The sequence below is a fragment of the Pteropus alecto genome, unplaced genomic scaffold, assembly GCF_000325575.1.
Source record: "Pteropus alecto unplaced genomic scaffold, ASM32557v1 scaffold461, whole genome shotgun sequence".
In the NCBI taxonomy this organism is placed as follows: Eukaryota; Metazoa; Chordata; class Mammalia; order Chiroptera; family Pteropodidae; genus Pteropus; species Pteropus alecto.
Genome location: NW_006431079.1, coordinates 609,806 through 629,823, shown reverse-complemented (window position 1 = coordinate 629,823; position 20,018 = coordinate 609,806). Strand labels below are relative to the sequence as shown.

Genomic DNA, 20,018 nt, shown 5'->3' with positions numbered 1-20,018 from the left:
AAATTTGATATCAACCAACTAAATTGATTTCCTTAGACTATGCTTTTTAGCAGTTTCATAATTCTGAACATAGGATGATTCTTTTGATTGTTAAGTAAATAAAATTTCTGAAGTTCAAGAATTCAATTTTGAAAGATGAAAATCCAATGGCTTTTAGAAATATATCTAATTTTATTGTAAATATTAATTTTTTATGTGTGGGCAGGATGGTTTTGGTGCTAGTTGCTAGTTTTACTCTCATTTCTAGAAGGGTGATAGGATAAGAATTTTCTAAATGGTGATTTCTTTTCTTTCTGCAGCTCTCGCGTGAATGTAAGTCTAGTGCATCATTAACCTAAGGACCTCACCATTTGGAAGTTACAGATTTTGCCATCGGCTTACCTTATCCTTTTCGGTCTGCTCTTTTTCCTCAAACAGTGGAAATAGCTTTCTTTCAAGTTGCTTTTGTCACAGAGTTAAGCAAATGGCTGATAGTGGCTTTGGTAAAAAATCCCCCAAGTGCTCCAAATGTTCTCAGAAAGAAGTACTTTGTCTATGTTCCTGTAAATCAAGGCTTTCTCCAATGTCAGTGGTGGAAATGTCACAGACATCAAGCATTTCTAGTTCAGTCGTCTCCATTTCATCGGAGAGAAAAAAAGAACAAGCCAGTAAAGATAACGCCTCTGAAAAAGATTTGGTAAATATTAAAAAAAATTCTACTTTTCAACACAAGTTGAAATTCCATTCCCTAATCCCATCCCTGGATTTATGCATATATCCCATGGGCCCTTGTCAACTAATTCATTGCCTTCTTAACTATTAAAGGAACTGCTTTCTTAAATAAGAGATGAGCAAAGTTAGTAATATCTTTTACAACATTTCCAACACTCCCCAAATTAATTATTTCCCAGGATTATGAATAATTTGGAATGTTGTTCTAGCTTCTTTTTTGAAAATGGCTTATACAGAAATGAATTTGTTTTCAAGTTGAATTAAATATATGAATTTGGCGGCATTTTTTTTCATCTGATGCAGAATGAGATTTATGGTTGTGGTTAAATATAGGGTGATTATTATTTAAGACAATTTCTGGTTATGTAGATGGAATATCACATATACTCTGTAAATTCTGTTCGCATTAGTTACAAACAATCTATGACTACCTGGTTGGACTGGTGTGGGCATATTCCCCTTCATACAGAAGAGGCAGTGTGGAAGGTTGCACTCGATATAGCACAGCTTTGGAGACAGAGAGCAGTAAGTTTAAGAAAAATTAGGTTCTCAGCCCTCACAGTTGTATCTTTTTCAAATTTTCACCCTAAACTTTTTTTCTGATTTGTATTACAGTATAGTTATTGCCATATAGGTGTCTCTGAGTGCATCATTACTGAGTGAGTTGTTACTATACTATGTTATTTTCATTGGAAGCATATTTTGTGAATGTCTGGCCAATAATTTTTTATGTATAACCTATTTGAGGTGATATGTTTTGAAACAAGGATGATTGAGAAAGCTGTGAAGTTGCCCTCTCATGATTTTAAAGAATTACTGAGTAAGTTCTGATTTATCTTCTATGTAGGTTATCAGGTACACTTGCCTGAATTTAGGAAATTAGAATGAGTGACTTCTTCAGGTCTCTTTTAGCCTAATGAGTCAAATCAAATAGGGCTTAGAATTTGAAAAAGACAGTGAATTATCTTTTATGCAATATTTATCAGATTATCTAAATTAGGATTTTGCTTTGTTAACAAGTGTGTTATATCTTAACGTTACTTTTTGTTTTTTTAATTCCTTTTTGGTCTAAGCCCTCAAGAACCTCAAATGTAGAGAGAAAGGCATCTCAACAACAATGGGGTCGGAGCAACTTTACAGAAGGAAAAGTTCCGCATATACGGATGGACAATGGAGCTGCTATTCAGGTATATAGAAAGCAAAGTGAAGCTACTAGGAACATTCAGGTTTCTTCTAAGTCAATGGTGAATGGCAAAAATGATTTAAAAATAAGTCTCTAAGGAAAGGAAGGAAAGAAAAGAGGAAATTTATCATTTAAGGATGTCAAAGTCTTTACTACAGAAAATGCAGACTAATTGTTTTGTTTTGTTTTCTGTTTATAGAGGACCAAATAGACTTTAATTAAAATGGATAACATTTTTATTAGATAAAATGAGAATATTTTGGTCTTCGGGTCTTGCCTGATGCTGAGGGCAATCGTGGAGTCTTTGTGTGGACCTCCTGAAGATGCAGAGAGAGACCAGATGATTTGAGATGGTTTGGCTGTTCACTTCCTTGATGACTAGTAGAGAGGCCAGAATTTCCCTTTTGGACCCCTCTATTTTTTGCAGCCTCTGATTGGATGAATACCAATATTAGTCTTCTCAGGATTCTAATTATTACATACAAATATGAATTAAATATTAGTATCATTTTAGAAATAATGTGTTCTTTAAGATTAGTTTAAAGGAACTGCAACAGTAACAACTACAAGAAGAAAATAGTATTTTATTAACTTTAAAAAATTGTTTTAAGAGATATTTGGCAGTTTACTTGAAGTGATCAGAAAAATTTCCTGAGAAATCCTGACTTGAAAAGTTTAAATCTTCTCCCTTTAAATATAAGGCCTGTATTTTTAAAAATCTACAAATTTACTGAATTTTAAATTTACTCATAAGAGCTTTCATCGAAATGTGTTTGTTATGAAAAATTAGGAAAATATAGATAGAAAAGTGAAGAAAACAAAAATCATGAGCCAGATTTAACCAGTTTTAACATTAATTACCTTTACCTCATTTTAATGCATGTCTAAATCATCCTATTTTTTCAGTTTTTCCTGTTTTTAAATTACAAAATATTCTAAATACATGTATTTCAAGAAATAGCCTAACTGGTATAGTTGAAGTTTCTCTTCCTCCATTTAATGGACTTGCTCAATTTAAAGATTTTAAACATTTCAGAAAAGTATATAAAAAAAGGAAGTTACAGTCATCCAAAATTCTACTACCCAGTGATAACTACTCAATATTTAGATGAATGTCTTTCCAGACATCTATCTAAGCACCCCCACATACACATGTTTTTAACATTTTCATGATGGGATTGTATCATGCATGCTTTCACACTCTGCACTATATCGTGGACTTCTTTTATGTCCATGGAATGATCAGAAAAATAAAAATAGATCTATATTACTATTTTAATAGCATCCCCTTAATACAAACAAGAAGTCATTTTCTCATTTTCACCTCTATGTAATGATGTCAAAGCAGTTAGTTGAAGCAAAAAATTAGTTTGTAAAAAACTTGTTGAGCAATTACCCATTTCTCAATATTAAAATACTGTGTCCAACTTATGGTTCTCGAAGTTTAGTGAGAAAGTGAGAGTTTAGTTTTTAAAAGTAATGGAAAATTGGGGAATTGGTTATGGAGTTGATACTGTTGTGTTCTGTGGGAAAATGACATTTAAATTCAGATTTAATTTTACAAAGTAGAAATACTAGAAATTAACAATGTAGGTATTGAGATAACTGAACATAGCCTTATTTGTGTTTTATAGGCATGTGAATTTTTTTTTTTAATACACAAACATTGTACATACATAGAAGATTTGGAAGAATATAATTCAAGTTTTGAATAGTGGTTAACCATGAGATGAGACTGGGGTCTTTAATTTTAGTTTTTAATTTTCTTCCTTTTGCTTATCTGTATCTTCTAACTTTTTTAAAAGGTGAATATATAATGTTTTTATCAAAAGAAAATAAGAGACATATTTTAATTTTAGAAGGATGGGAAGTTGGTAGGTCTTCTGGCTTAGCCCATATTGCTACATGCAAAATAATCATGAATTAAACCGTGATAAATTAAAAAAATAAATTCCTATTTAACTCATTCTACATAATATGTAGTTCAGAGTTGCATATAAAGATAATAAAAATAAAATATTTTTTCTTATTTTAATTACCTTAGTTTTCTGACTTTAATCTCCCTATTAAGTGGTAGGGGGAAGAGGGAGGAGCCAAAATAATTATAAGTCATTTGAAAACAATCATCTGGGCAGGATGTGCCCTGTGTGGGTCTAGGAGTCTTCCTTTGCAATATTCAAGACCATAAATCTGGAGCTCCTCCTCCAGGGCCCAATTCCACATACTCAGTCTGTCATTTCTCTCAAATATGTGTATATATAGTAGGTTCCTGACTGGCTGGCTTGCTAACTGGATTTATTGACTGATTCATTCATTTATCAATTCACTCATTCATTCCACATTTGCACTGCTATCCCTCTGGAATACCTTTCTTGCCTTGCTTGGATTACAGAAAAAAAAAAATCTCTATTTTTTTGCCTTTGTTCCCCTACAAGCTAGTCTCAGAAACCACTTCTTTCATAATGTTTTCCCTTATTCTCCCAGTGTTTTGGTTCTGGTCTCTGGCTCCAATGTCATTTTGTACTTTATTTTTAACTTAAAATTTTATGACTTATGTAATAATCTTATCTCTTGAGTAGATTACAAATTCTGAGAAAACAGGAATTATGTTTTATTCATCTTTGTAGTCCCCAAAGTATACATCACAAGGAACTAAGGACAGTCTAACATGTGGAAGCCAAACACTTTTTTCTTCTCTTTTGTTCCCTTCCACTCCCCTCTCCTCTCTCTTCCTCTCTCCTTCCCTCCCTTCCCCTCTCTTTCTTTCTCTTTCCTTCTGTCTTTCCTTCTTCAGCTCATTTTCCTTCCTCCTTACCATCCTTCCTTTACTCTCGTCCGTCTCTCCTTTCTTCCTCCCCTCCCTTGCTATCTCCTTCCTTACCCTTTCTTTTATCCCTTCCCCAACATGCACTAAACATGAATATTTTGCCTGCAAGGTTTCAAGGTAAGCTTTTTAAAGGATACAAAAGAAACAGTTTTTAAAGGAGCTTCTAGACCATCTTGGGGAAAAAATGAGTGAAAACATTTATAAGCAAAAGAGTAGTTATAATGTTTGAGGATCTATGCATTCATGCTGAAGAAAGTCAAAATAAAGGAACAATGACCACAGTGCAGAGTGAGGCAAGAAAGCCCCTTGTGAAAGAGATTATTTGAGCATTGAATCTTCTTTTACAAAAGTGGGAAAGGAATGTAAGCAATAGAAAATATGAAAACTAGCAGCTAATTTACCTTTTGCATGGTGAAGATGAAGGTGGGTCACACAGAGAAATAGAGTAGCATCTCTATGGAATGTCTTGGCTGGCTGCCCCAACAGAGGTGTCACCTAGTAGCACAAATTCAGCTGTTCTCTCATGTCCAGAAACACTCTCAAGGTCCAGAAACTCTTGTTAATGCCTAGAGTTGGTTTGGATCAGGGAGACTGACTCTCCCTAACCAAATCTACAAGAAATGAAAGTGTATAGGAGTTACTTGTTCATTGTTTTACAGTATGAAGCAGAATGCTGGTGTTGGCAAGACCAGTGCATTCTGTCTGTGTGAGCAGACATTAAATGATAAGCAGAAGGATTCTTGGTCTGGTTGGTGTTACTGCAAATGGTTTTTATTTTCTTCTCTGTGCTGATTTATATTAAAATTTCTGTCCATATTGCTTTTTCTAAAACAAGAAGAATAAAACAATAAAAGTGATTTTTAATAGAAATAATGAAGATAAAGAAAAAGTATTACTTGGTAAACCAGAAAGTGGTTGTTCAATGGTTAATATGTGTTAATTTTGCAAAACTCTCAGCGTTTGGGATAATTTTGGGCATGAATGTGTTTTATACCCATATATATGTATATATATTCATACTCAATTTTTCCTTTTTCTTATGAAGATATTTCATTAATATTATAGTTTGTAAGAGATTCATTTTTATACTTTTGAGGTTTTCCACATTTCCCCATTAGGATTTTTATGGTTTTCCTCCAAAGGACATTTAATGAAATTCATCAAAATTTATTTTTGTTTAATTAAGATGTGTTTATTAATATTGAAGCAAATATGTGGTATCTTCTATTTGATTTTACCCTGGAGCAGAATCTCTCTTCCCTTGGGTAGATCTCTGTCAATATTATGTGCTCATATTTAATACCTAATAAATGGCAGAAAGAGACAAAGGTACTCCTATTTTTTATCCAGGGAATCTATACTTTTGGAAGAATATTGGGACAAGGGAGCTTTGGAATGGTGTTTGAAGCTACAGACAAGGAAACAGAAATTAAGTGGGCAATTAAAAAAGTGAACAAAGATAAGGTAAGGCGTATTAGCAGCATCATACTGGGGGCACAGCACCAGGACAGGATGGGGTAGTCAGTGCAGTTTTTCACATTAACATAACTGCCTCTGACCCTGTGGGCTGTTCCCCTAGAGAAGAGTGGGCATTTCTCTAGCTCTCTGGGAAGGGACCAGTTCTTGAACTCAGGTAGACAAGTTCCATCTGGAAAAAGCAAAGGAAAGGATAACGAACAGAACCAATATAACCAAATATAAGTAGAGTTTACCAGAGTGAGTTGAAGGGAAGTTCTGATTATCAGCATGTATAAATGTAGGGCTACTGGCAAGAGATGTCTTTAACCAGAAATGAGCCCTGGGACTCTCTCCTGACGTGGTTCTGCTATACTGTTCTCCTATTCTCTCCTTTCCTTGATTCTCTTTTCCTCATTGTTAGTTTATTCTCTTTTTATTAATTCTACCTGCTCTTTCAGTTCAAACCACTTTTTCCTCAACTATCTACAATTTACCTGTTGCCATTGAATTCCTCACTGGATTTCTTTTGACTGGGCAATGACTGAGCTTCTCTTTAAGGGAGAGTCTTAAGTCTTCAGGTCTTACCCCCGATCATTTCATCAACTTTTTAAAAGTTGCCGTGCTTGGGAAAAAACATTATGGTGTTTTTTCCTTAGCTTCTTAATGATAAATATTACATTTACAAAATGAAATAGTAGGTTTTATGTATTCTTTAAAACAAACTATAGCAAATTATGTACCATTTCTCCTTAAAGATTATTAAAGTGACATATAAATCTTAATAAAGAGAGATCTAGAGCTTTCCTAGAAATCTTAAGAATTTTAGAACCATGGTGCTATGTGGGATATTATTTCCATTGCCCCTTTGGCATCACGTAGGGTTAGGGGTTAGATTTTAGGGTTACATTGTTGGGATACCTACTTGCAACTTTAGGAATTCATAATCTTGTACACATATTTGATGCTGAGAGTATACTGGACACTAAGATAGTAAAATAAAATTATATAGTCAATATGAATTAGACAATATATTACTGTATTATATACTGGACAAGCCATTTGGGGAAGGAGATTGAAACAGAATTGAGGTGGATTTTAGGAGAAATTGTGGTAACTTCCATATCTAATCTGGACAGAAATTCATTCCTCACAGTAGTTATTTCTCTTAACCCTCTAGAATAACCTTAAAATGTGATTTTCATCTTATAGGATAGGACATAGTGGGTGAGCAGTTTCCTGCTCATTGCTGAGATGGTAAAGGTTAAGGGGTAAAGGTAATCGGAAGCAGAGATGACCCCGGGTGAAATTTTAACTGGATAAAGATTGCTTTATGATCAGTCCGTTTTCAGCCCTTTAAGATATTATCTGTGCTTTCCCAAACATGGAGTGGGGCGGTCTGGAAGACAAGGGAGGGATAAGACCTTTGTTATCCCTTTCAGGAATATCTTTATGTGGATGAGCACAATGCTTATCTGCAAATAATGATGGTAATTTAGATGTCAGTAGCGGTGGTGGATGATTAGGGTGGTGGTTGTGGTGGTGAGGGTGGAAAAGTCTTTCTAGAATTTCTTAGATGACATTGTAGAAAGTTAATTACTTACACCTTGATTGAAGGCCTGTGTTCCCTGGGGTGTTCTTGCCTTTACCTTTTGCTGTCAGGTATGGTTAACAGTTACATGTAAGGAGATGAAGTTGGAGTTAGGTTGGTTAGAAGGCGACATTTGCATTTCTCTTTCTCTCAGTTAATTTTGTGAGGCCTAGAAACCAGGAAGTGATATAATGCAGGGCTAAGTGTAGAATCTTACTGTATATTGTTTCTTTTGATACATATATACAAATAAAACAAAACAAAACAGATAAAACATTTTGTTTTTATCTTCTCCAATTGATGTCCTTGGGAAGTAGATTTTGTTTTTATTATGCTAACATCAAAGGATCAATATGATTTTGAAAGAAATACCAAAAAGCATATTAAAAATTAGAATAATTTTTTGAGGGGACAGAGACCACGTTGTAGTTAATTTATAGAAACAGTTCAATAAACAGAAGTAGTTTGAAACCAAATTACATGTAACATAAAATTGGACAAAGGAAAGAAGGAGTATAATTTAATTTTATCATGCTTCCTTTTCAAAAAGAAACTTCTCAAGAAACTATGGGGAAAAAAATAAGAATAACTGTAACTTTTATACTGAGGTATGTAGTAGTGACAATTATATGTGAAATCTATGTTTCTTCATTATTTAAGGCTGGAAGCTCTGCTATAAAGTTACTTGAACGGGAGGTGAGCATCCTAAAATGTGTGAAACACGAACACATCATACATCTGGAACAAGTGTTTGAGACGCCAAAGGTAAAGCTTTATCAGGCACTGCACTTTAAAAGTTGTTATTACAAAATGAACATCATTCCCTTCTGAAGTAATCCCTCTGGGCACAGTTGCTCATGTCCTTGGCATGAGTCTGTCACTGGAGATTGATGAGAGCATTCCACAGGACTTTTATTATTGATTGTATAATTAGGTGTCTGATGATTAGATTGATGGCTTTAGTGATATTTCTGGGTGGCATGTTGAAAACAAATGTTTAAAACTGAAACAACTTCATACACAACTGATTAGCGATTAAAACTTCCTTAGAGGTGGCTTTCCTTTTGCTTGGTCCTTGATTTCTCCATTAGAGTCTCTTGGAATATTGTCTTAATTTTGCAAGTTTAGCTTTATAATAAAGTGTTAGCATGGGTATATTTGTCACTATGTAGATGTTTTGTCATCTGTGTCTTACCAACGTGTTTAATCTTCCTTCTTCCCTAGAAGTTATTTTTCTCTTTGAATGCCTATAATTTTCATTTAGAGTTGTTCTGAAGCCTGGGGATTTGCCATTCTGCCTCCATATTGTTTAGCAGTGCCAGTGGGCTTGGGTGTTTCTCTGCGTGGAGGCAGTATGAAAACAATGGTTAGGCATGTAGACTCTGGAGTCAGATTGCCTGTGCGTTTGAATCCTGGCTCCACCACTTATTAGCTATGAGACTTATTAGCTATGACAAGTTACTCAACCTCTCTATCCCTCAGTTTCCTCGTTTGTAAAATGGGTTTAAAAATAGTATTGACCCCATTTGCTTGACAAATGATTAAATGGGAAAATGGCATCTGTCTCATTAAACGTAAACTATTGTCCTTTGTTTCCTTTGCCAATCTCTAAGGCAGTAATAGTCAATTTGTTTTATGTCTTACCTTGACTCTTTAGGAGTGCTTAATAACTATTAAAGACCATAGTTACCCTTTATGGAGCAGTACGTGGCAGTGATGCCAGAAGTCTTCTTGACTCTTAAGTCTTAGCGTGGTCATTTCTTTTATCCTTAAATCTTCTTAGAATAGTTTTGCTTCTAATCATCAGTTTTAAGGAATTTGATTATGTTGTGCTTTGGTTTAGTTTTCTTCATGTTTCTTTGTACTTGGATTTCATGGAGCTTCTTGGATCTGTGAGTTTACAGTGTTCACCACATTTAGGAAATTTCTAGCCGTTATTTTTTAAATTATTTTTTCTGCCTTTTCCCACTTTTGGGACTCCAAGTACACATGTTAGATTGCTTAATATTGTCCACAGCTTACTGATGCTCTGTTTATTTTTTCAATCTTTTTTTTTTCTGTCCTGTTTCATTTAGCACAGTTTTTATTGCAACGTTTTCAGATTCAGTGGTCTCTTTTTCTGTAGCATCATATTTTTTGTCTGTCTGTTCCAATGGAAATTTTACTTGGGTCAATATTTCCTCTTTTTAAAATACATTTATATTTTAAAATGTCTTTTTCTTCTAATTCTATCATGTGTGTCATTTCTAGGTCGGTTTCAATTGATTGATTTTTTTCCTTCATTACAGGTTATATATTCCTGCTTTATATACCTGTTAATATTTTATTGGATGTTGGATATTTTTATATTCTTATAACTATTCTTTATCTTTATTTTAGAATTTACTTAAGTTACTTGGAAACAGTTTGATGCTTTTGAAGCTTGCTTTAAGTTTTGTTAGGTGGTACCGGAGCACCTTTGGTCTAGGGCTAATTTTTTCCCACTAATGAAGTAAGACCCTTCTGAGTACTGTATCCAGTGCCCCATGAATTAGGAGATTTTCCACTCTGACTAATGAGATGCAAACTCTTCTGGCCATGCACAAGCTCCAGTGATTGTTCCCTCTGCTCCTTTTGCAGGGTTCTCTTCCTAGCTTCCTGTAGTTTCCTCATATACATGTGCTAATTAGTACTTGGCTGAAGACTTGAGGGTAGCCCTCTGCAAATATCTGGAGCTTTTGCTATGTGCAGCTTTCTCTTCTTTGATACTCTGCCCTGTGAACTTCAGTTGCCTTGGGCTTCTTGGATTCTCAGCTCCATCTTCTCAGTTCACAGAGACTGATGGACTCTGTTTGGATTCCCTCTCCCTGCTCTGTGGCCTGGAAACTCTTTCCAGACATAATCGTGGGGCTTGTCTCATGTGTTTCCTCTCTCTCAGGGATCACTTCCCTATCTTGTCTAATGTCTAATATCTGAAAATTGTTCTTTCATATATTTCGTCTATTTCTTAGTTGTTTCAGGAGGGAGGGTAAGTCTGTTCTCTGTTACTCTATCATGAGCACGAGTAAAGGTCCAAATCAAGAATAGTTTGAAGGCAAAGGAAACCATCCTCTGTGATTGTCTTTTCTGTGTGTTGCTTGCCCTTAACTCACATAGGTCAGATATGCTTTCCCCCGATCCTCAACTCACACAGATGCCTAGAGGTTCCACTGAAGCCATCTTAAGCATTACCGGAAGTTGCTACCTAATTGGTTAGGCTATGGTATGAGTACTGATCATCTAGTATGATTATGTTATGGTTTCTTGTGAGTCCAGATGTTATCCAGATTTGCACAATTATTTCTAATAATTAATTATAAAAGACTTTAAAAAAACTTTTGTCGATGTAATTTTTATCAACTTTCATATTTAAAATTGACATCAATTTATATTGTAAGCACTGCTAAAGTAATTTTCCTTCTAAATAGTTCACTTACCATTTCATGTACCAGTAATACCTACAGTGCTATCAGTCAAAAAAAAATATGGACTAGTTCAAAAGTTTATTTATGTGGTAGACTTTGCAGAATTCTTTAGGTGCTTTTGAAATTCTAAAGCATCCTGAGATTTAGCGAATCAGAATTTTGACTATAAAGAAACGGTGTTAACCTTCTCTCCCTGTTTTCATGCTTGCTGATTGAACACAGAAGTTGCATTTGTATGGGTTATAGCAGGGGTCCCCAATCCCTGAGCTGTGGACTGGTACTGGTCTGTGGCCTGTTAGGAACCAGGCCACACAGCAGGAAGTGAGCAGTGGGCAAGCAAGCAAAGCTTCATCTGTATGTGCAGCCACTCCCCAGAACTAGCATCACCACCTCAGCTCCACCTCAGATCACTGGGCATTAGATTCTCATAGGAGCACCGGTTCCTGGTGTCAAAAAGGTTGGGGACCTCTGGGTTATAGAATAGAATCAGAGCCCAAAATCCTGAAAACAACAAAAATCTAGCAGCACAGAGTAGAGTGGAGACAGGGAGGGTATTCTGTAACTGAATAGCAATAGGTATGAAAAAGACTTGTGTTTTAATTAACTGAATCTTTTTGACTCAATAGATGACTGTTGGAATATCTAAAGTGATTTTAATAGCATCAACAGAAACAGCAAATATTAAAGAGGCATTTATCAAATGGCTTTTACCACTCATACCCAGTTAGTCACTGAGTCCCACTATTTCTTTCTCCTAGATATCTTTCACATCTTTTTTTCTTCTTCCCCTTCCGTCCATTCTGTGCCTCACACCTACCCTCTATAAAACAGAGGTCAGCATACTACAGCATGCAAGCCAAATCTGCTGTGCTGCCTATTTTTTATGGCTCATAAGCTAAGATTTTTTACATTTTTAAATGGCCGAAAAAAATTTTAAAGTAGTATTTCATGACGTGTGAAAATTATATGGAACTAAAATTTCAAAGTTTATAAATAAAGTTTTGTCGTGTTGCTTATGGCTGCTTTTATGCTATAACAGCAGAGCTGAGCAGTTACAAAAGAGATTGCTTGTCCCACAAAGCTGAAAATATTTACTGTCTGAATCTAGCCTTTACAGAAAAAGTTTGCTGAGCCCTGCTCCATGTTACTGTTAGAATGTTCATTTAGAAATGCAAAATTGATAACAGCAAACACCTTTCCCCAAGCCAGGCACCAGCTTAAAAATCTTCTTAGTGCACGCAAGAAAAAAATTCCAAACTCCTTTGTGCGATATCCAAGACTCTTTACAACCTGGCATCAATCTGTTCCTTCTAGCCTCACCCCTCACCACTCCACTCTTCTTTGCCCTACCAAACTCCCAATGCTATTAACACTGAGGTATTTGTTATTCTTTTAACAGTTAGTGTTGTTTGAAGCCTTGGAGTCTTTGTAAATACCATGTGTTTTGCCCACATTCTCTACTCATCTCTTCCTATTCAGTCATTCAGACCTGCTTCTATTTTTGCTGCCTCAGTTATCATTCTTTAGGCAGAGGCTCCCCTCCTTTGTAATCTCATGGCATTTTGGGCATGCCTCGTCGATTAATATTTATCACATGATATTGTAATTATAAATATACTGTGAGCTCTTTGAGGGTAAAGACTATGTCTTATGCTTACTTGTTCTTCTACTGTCCTGCACAGTATCTTGTACATGATGGATAATAAGTATTTTTGAATGAATAGATTGAAAATTAAGATCGTAATCATATTTTTGCTATATATGTAATATATAACATTTTTGAGATCCCCAACTATATAATTTGCTCTTTTTCTCTTTTTAAATATATAATATCAGAAAATGTACCTGGTGATGGAGCTTTGTGAGGATGGAGCACTCAAGGAAATTCTGGATAGGAAAGGGCATTTCTCAGAGAATGAGACCAGGTGGATCATTCAAAGTCTCGCATCAGCTATTGCATATCTTCACAGTAATGGTAAGAAGAGGATCATCCAGGTCACGACTCCATGAATGCACATATCATTTTTGTTTATGGACAGTTGTATTCAAGATTCATAGTCACAGCAATAATAATAATCGTATGGAAGATTTTATTTAAAAATGAAAAATTTTTTTTTCCTTTTTATATTTATTTATAGATCCATTTTAATTAGAAACAAGGCAGGTATACAATTACATTGTATATGTACAAGGGACAAGGATGAAGTTACGAACATTTCTATTCAATAGTTTGAAAGGCAGCTCTTATTATCAAATCAAAACTAGACACATCAATAAGAAAAGTAAAATTTCTGAAACATATGCTAATAATAATGTTAAAAATCTGTAGTGTCTGGGCATTTTTTTCTTTTTCTTTCTTTCTTTTTTTTAGAGCAGTGTTAGGTTCACAGCAAAATTGAGCAGAAGTTACAGAGATTTCCCATAAATGTTTTCCCCACTATCTGAAAGCAGAGGGTTCTAATGAAAACGTTCATAAACTGATACGGCATAAAGCAAAGAATTACCATTAATTTATATGGAACATTTTTTGGGTATTCCCAGACTCAAAAAGTAACCTACCAAATTGTACCAAATAACACCTAAAATAATACTAACATATAGTAAAAGCAGGAATAATATGATAAATACACACCATGCTTTGTACAGCCACCAATCCACTCAAGCAAATGACTTTCCATTTTATCCGTTACTGAATACCAACTAAAAGACATCACTATGCTACTAGCATAACCAACAGTAACTTAGGCAGCTTTCTTTATCTCTGCATGTAAATGGTGTAAATAGTGGGTGCAGGCAAGTTTAGCGGAGGCACAATATCTTTATTTCATTTACCATGATTGAAATGCTTAATTACATCCAGTTTTATCCAAAATGTAATACCCTTATGAGCTCTCATAGGCTTTTCAGATACCTTCTTGCTAATGAATCCACGAAACAAATCGAGGTAAAGCACACATGCTCACAAACACAGTTCAAAGCTATGGTGGCCTGATGCTGAGATGCTGGGTGTAGTTCCCAAGAAAGGAGCTTGGCGGTGCCACTCTCCCTGATCAGAGTGTGAGCTGCTTTTATACAGGCTCACTCAAAACAAACACTGATTGCTATTTTCATTTTTTGCTTTTTTTTTTTTTTGTAAAAACAAAAATCCTCTTTGGATTTCTTTCAGTTAGTGAAAAGAGGTACTAATGTATGTCTTTTATAAAAGTAAGGGGCAGAACATGAACTTTTGAAAAGTGGGGAATACCTGCATACTCCCTGCCCACAGATGCACAGTCTCCCCCATTATCAGCACCTCCCACCCCCTACCAAAAGGGACATTTGTTACAAGTGGTGAACCCACACTGGCACATCATTATCACCCAAAGTCAATAGTTTACATTAGGATTCACTCTTGCTGTTGTACATTCTATGGGTTTTGACCAGTGTATAATGAATGACATGTATCTATCATTGTATCATACAGAATAGTTTCACTACTTTAAAATCCACATTTAAAAATTATTCTAATTGCTTTACCGTTCTTTGGTGTTACTGCTGCTGCTTTTCTTCATGCTCCCCCCTTTTTTTTTCTTTCAAGATTAGTTTGGCTTACATGTGACTTTGGAACTTTCTCATTTTAAAAATGAGAAAAAAGTTTTGTTCCAGAGAGGTGAAATGACATGGTTAGGTGTGTCAGAGCTGATACCGGAACCCAAGGGTTCATTCAGCAGGTATTTCCTGAGCACCTACTGCATCATGGTCAGTCCTAGAGTTACAAAGATTAAAAGGCAAGGTCCCTGCCTCTCAAGGAATTCAGCTGCTGGGAGACTGAGTATAGAAAAGAAATTATAATTCAACATGATAATTTCTCTAATAGAGAGACATAAAGTGCAAGGAGCATAGGTGTAAAAGAGCTTCATTTGTTTTGGAAAGGCAGGGGAGCATCAGAACCTGAGCTGAGGAATACTAACTCAGATGGAAAAAGAGAAGGCTCTCCAGGCAGAAAGCAACAGTTTTTGCAAGGACAAGAAACCAAGGCTTAATATTATGCTAATGTCAATTCTCCCACATTAAGCTGTAAATTCGGTATAATTCAAAACAAATTTTAACAGGATTTTTAATGGAACATGATAAAATGATTCTGAAATAAGTGAGAACATCAAAGAAAACAATGAAAAAGAAGAGCAATAGAGGCAGGAAGGAGATTTGCCCTGCCAAGAATCAAAATATATTATAAAGATATATTAATTAAAACCATGTGGTACTCATGTAAGAAGAGATAAACCGAGCAATAGAAACAGTAAAAATTCTAAAAACATAGGCTGGGAACTGTGTAAGGGAACTATAAATGGTTAGGTGTAATGGCAGGCCAGGGCTCATTCAACTACATTTTTCCAGCAATTATACATATAATCTTTTAAGTCTAGGTAAATGATTGCTTTGGAAATGAACCAAAGCAGTTATTTGCAAAGGAATTGTTGGGTACATGATTATTTGCATGCACATAGAAATCATACCTGAGGTCTAAAATGTTCAGCTGGAGATATTGTGTCTCAGACATTTTTGGTTTTTTTTATTTTAGCGCATGCGTGCGTGCGTGCGCGCGCGCACACACACACACACACACACACATATTATATAACATAATACAAAGAGTAGTAAAATGTGTGCTGATGTCATAGAAAAATATGCTCAAGTAAGTGTAGTTTGTCTAGATGTAGCCAAGTTGCAGTATATTAAACATTTATATTGACAATAACATACGCATAGAAGTAAAGAAGCAATCCTCTATTGGAAGATCTAAGGATATGGGAAACCTTACTAGGCTTGAAACTATAATCATCTCCCTCCTGGGAATACCTAACCTTGGACAGGATCCCCTTCCATACTCACCAGACCACTCATCACTGTGAAGAGCAGCAGCCAGTTGGGGAGCAGGGAAAGGAGGAGAGATGAGGAAGTCAAAGAAAATGGCTCTCTGTAAGGTTAGAAACGTGGAGAAAATGGATTTGAATATAAGGAAATAGAACAGTGTAGAATTATGGTTGGTCCACCTCAAATTTTTCAGCAGTGGCCATTAATTTGTCAAATGTATTTATTCGTTGCATTTGTGCCTCCTCTAATTATTTTTCCATTATTCATTTTGTTTGATTTATTGTTTATTTTCTTGGTAGATATAGTACATAGAGATCTCAAACTGGAAAACATATTGGTTAAAAGCAGCTTTATTGATGATAACAATGAAATGAACTTAAACATAAAGGTAAGATATTAGAGATGGTGGTAAATATTTACCTATAAACAGTTTGCTAGCAAAGTGGCAAAGTACATCCTCTTTTTAGCTACATTTTGGAAGCTTTGAGCAGCCAGCAAATAAGTGTCTGGTGCTAAAAAAATTAAAAATTCACAAAAGACGTTATAACTGACAAGAATAATTTTACAAGTTAAGTGGTGTTGTTGAATTTTTTTAAAGTACGTATTCATTTGGATAGTTCTAAATCATTAGTTAATAACAAGCAAACAGATGCTCTGAATCCTAATTAATTTCAAAATTATGCCTGGTAATTTGATGTAAATGCGTTACAGATTTAGAAAAAAACACCTTGGCTATGCCTTTGATACTAAATTAATGCTAAAGTCTGTATTTCTCACTGAAAATTTTCCTGGGTATTAATATTTATGTCCTAAGCACAATTAATGTGGCAAGTGTTTATCCTTGAAGATTTTATTCAAATTAAATGTTCCTTAATGTCAAATAAATGGTAGGATACATTATTTATTACTTAGCACTTTATTAGTGGCTGCTTTCAAAATATATGAATGTGTTAATTTAGGAATAAAATGTCTGTGAATAACTTGCTCTGTTGCAGATGCTAAATCTTTATTAATATAAATAGGTTCAACAGCATTGTTATTTTGCCTGAGTAAATGTTCTTGAATATTTCCATTGTAAACTCCATGAAGGCAGGAATTATGTATGTCTTATTCACTGTTGGTACTTGGAGTAGTGCCTGAAACATAGTATGTGCTCAGTTAATATTTGGTGAATGAAGGAATAAATGCTCTCCAGAGAACTGAATTGGATTGTGAAACCTTTTGTATATTTGATATCTGTATAGATTTTAATGCTTCAAGTGGAATAATTGTGAAACTTCTGGAGAAATTAATTAATCTCTTTAGAAGAATAGTGATATCACATGTTGACAGGAATATTTTCTTACTCCATAAGGCACTGGAAACTTTGCATTCAGTGTCTATGGACCAAGAGCCAATCTTTGGTTGCATGATCAATAAATGTAACTTATTTTCTGCTTTCAGCCCAAGGCTGTCCCAACTTGGCAGACAAGACCAAGGGCACATACTGAATATTTAATAACCAAATGTTTAATGACCGAGATTTTGAACTGAGCAGAAAGACTGCAGAGGCAGCAGTAAGCCTCCAGTGCATTTGTAGTTATACTGTATTTTTTCCTGCTAATTTGCTTCTTGTAGTTTTTTATAGTGTAGTTTTTTAATTAGTACACTCTAGAAACACAAAGGAAATAACAGTAAAGAAAGTATTTACCAGAGATGGTGTTTTTTAGAATAATTATGAAAAGGGGGAGCTTCTGTGAGTGCTTACAAGGATAGTGATTTGCATTTAGAACAAACAGTGTTTTAAACTGGAACATTAGCTTGAGTATCAGAAAAATAGATAATAAGCATACTAAGGGCAGAATGCATTTTACAGTGAAAGAACTTTTTAAAAATTACTTTTTTATTTGAAAAAAATTAAATGCCATTTTTCAAGATGCAACTTTCTATATTGAACTAGTGAATTTAATTAGAAGGAATGAACAATGAACATCCTGGGTATTTTCTCAAGATTTGAGAAACCAAGCTTCTGTTTACCAAGTTTCTTCTTCACAAAGAGGGGTGGGCGGGGAAGGAAAGCAAGGTCTTTTTAGTAATATAAGTAAGGCCCCGCCATCTTCAAGAATCTCTGAATCAAATGCAGTTATAAAATCCTACCTTCAAAATGAGTGAACTCTAGGACAGGAAAACAGGTGACTGAGTTTCTTCTTCTAGGTGACTGATTTTGGCTTAGCGGTGAAAAAGCATGGTAGGAGTGAGGCCATGCTACAAACCACATGTGGGACTCCTATCTATATGGGTAAGTTAGTAGACTTAATATTACTTTTTCTATATAAAAAAGTAGAACAACTAATGTGGATTAAAACTTGAACAATTTGATTTTGCCATCATGACTTAATGGCTCCGATCAAGCTACTTGTTCTTTTAGGTCAAATAATTTCAGTTGTTTTAGCATTTTTCTCATAGTTCTTGTCTTCAAAGATTCTAGTTTTTATTGTTTCTTTGGCCTCTTTTTATGGTTATTTCTCTTAAGTAATCAGACACTAAACAATTATTGTTCTTGTTAATTCATGATAAAATTGTGTGTATTCTGCTTCTTTCCATTTTTTTAATCCAGTTTCATTGCCATCAAATAGTTTTTCATGAAAAGTACTGACATTTTGTAAAGCAACAGTTTCCCATTTTTCTGAATGTGATTTTTAACAGCTTTCCTAAAGTATAATTTAAAAATCATAAAAATGTACCATTCAATGATTTATATATATATTTATGCATTTTATTTTATTAGTTTATTAGTTTCAAGTATACTATATATTGGTTAGACATTTATATAGTTTATGAAACGATCCCCCCGATTACTCTGGCTCTACACCTAGCCATTACGTTACTACTGACTACATTCCATATGTCATGCTCTCCATCCCCATGACCATCTCTTAACTACTAATTTGTATTTCTTTAACCCTTCACCCCTTTCTCCCAGCTCCCTAACCCCCTTCCCCTCTGGCGGTCACCAGATTGTCCTCTGTATTTGTGAGTCTGTTTTCGATTAGTTTGTTCTTTTTGTTCCTTAGGTTCCCATCAGCAGACGATTGTATAAAGAAGTTATGGTTCATATATACAATGGAATATTACTCAGCCATAAAAAATGAAATCCTACCATTTGCAATGACATGGATGGACCTAGAGGTTATTATGCTGAGTGAAATAAGTCAGAGAAAGATAAATATCATATGGTTTCACTTACACGTGGAATCAATGATTTTTCATACATACAGAGTTGTGCAACCATCACCACAGTCCAGTTTTTAAATAATTTTACCCTCCAAAGTCGCCTCATGCCAATTTGCACTCAGTTTTATTCTCATTTTATCCTCTCTAATCTTTTTGTTTCTCAGATTTACCTTTTCTGAATATTTCATATAAATAGAACTATGCAATATGTGTCTTTTATGTCTGGCTTCTTTCTCTTAGCATAATATTTTTGAGATATCCTTGTTGTAGCATTTATCTTTTATATTGCTGAACAGTTGTCCATTGTATGAATGTACCACATTTTGTCTATCCACTTGTTAGCTGACATGTGGATTGTTTCCAGTTTGGGGCTATTATGAATAATGTTGCTGTGAACATTCATGTGCAAGTTTTTATGTGGACATATGGTTTCATTTTCCTTGTGTAGCTACCTAGGAGTAGAACTGTTGGGTCATATATTATTTATGTTTAACTTTTTAAGAAACCACCAAATGATTTTTCAAAGTATCTGTAGCATTTTACCTTCCTGCTAGCAATGTATGGGAGTTTCAGTTTCTTCACATCCTTGCCAACACTTGATATTACCTATCTTTTTAAATTAGAGCCTTTCTAGTGGGTATGAAGTAATATCTCATTGTGGTTTTTAATTTGCATTACCTTAATGACCAATGATATTGAGCATCTTTTCATGTACTTATTAGTCATATATATATATGACTT

General features: G+C 34.7%; 1 protein-coding gene across 1 annotated transcript in view; it reads left to right on the top strand.

The window, feature by feature from the left end:
* Positions 1–363: 363 nt before the first annotated feature.
* The window catches only part of STK33 (serine/threonine kinase 33), a 53,198-nt gene continuing 33,543 nt past the window's right edge, over positions 364–20,018 (top strand). The window contains exons 1-7 of the mRNA XM_006905677.2: positions 364–676; positions 1,785–1,898; positions 6,072–6,185; positions 8,428–8,532; positions 13,047–13,185; positions 16,364–16,452; positions 18,258–18,342. Coding sequence (XP_006905739.1) covers positions 464–676; positions 1,785–1,898; positions 6,072–6,185; positions 8,428–8,532; positions 13,047–13,185; positions 16,364–16,452; positions 18,258–18,342 — 859 coding nt within the window. The 5' untranslated portion in view covers positions 364–463. The remainder of the gene's footprint in view (positions 677–1,784; positions 1,899–6,071; positions 6,186–8,427; positions 8,533–13,046; positions 13,186–16,363; positions 16,453–18,257; positions 18,343–20,018) is intronic.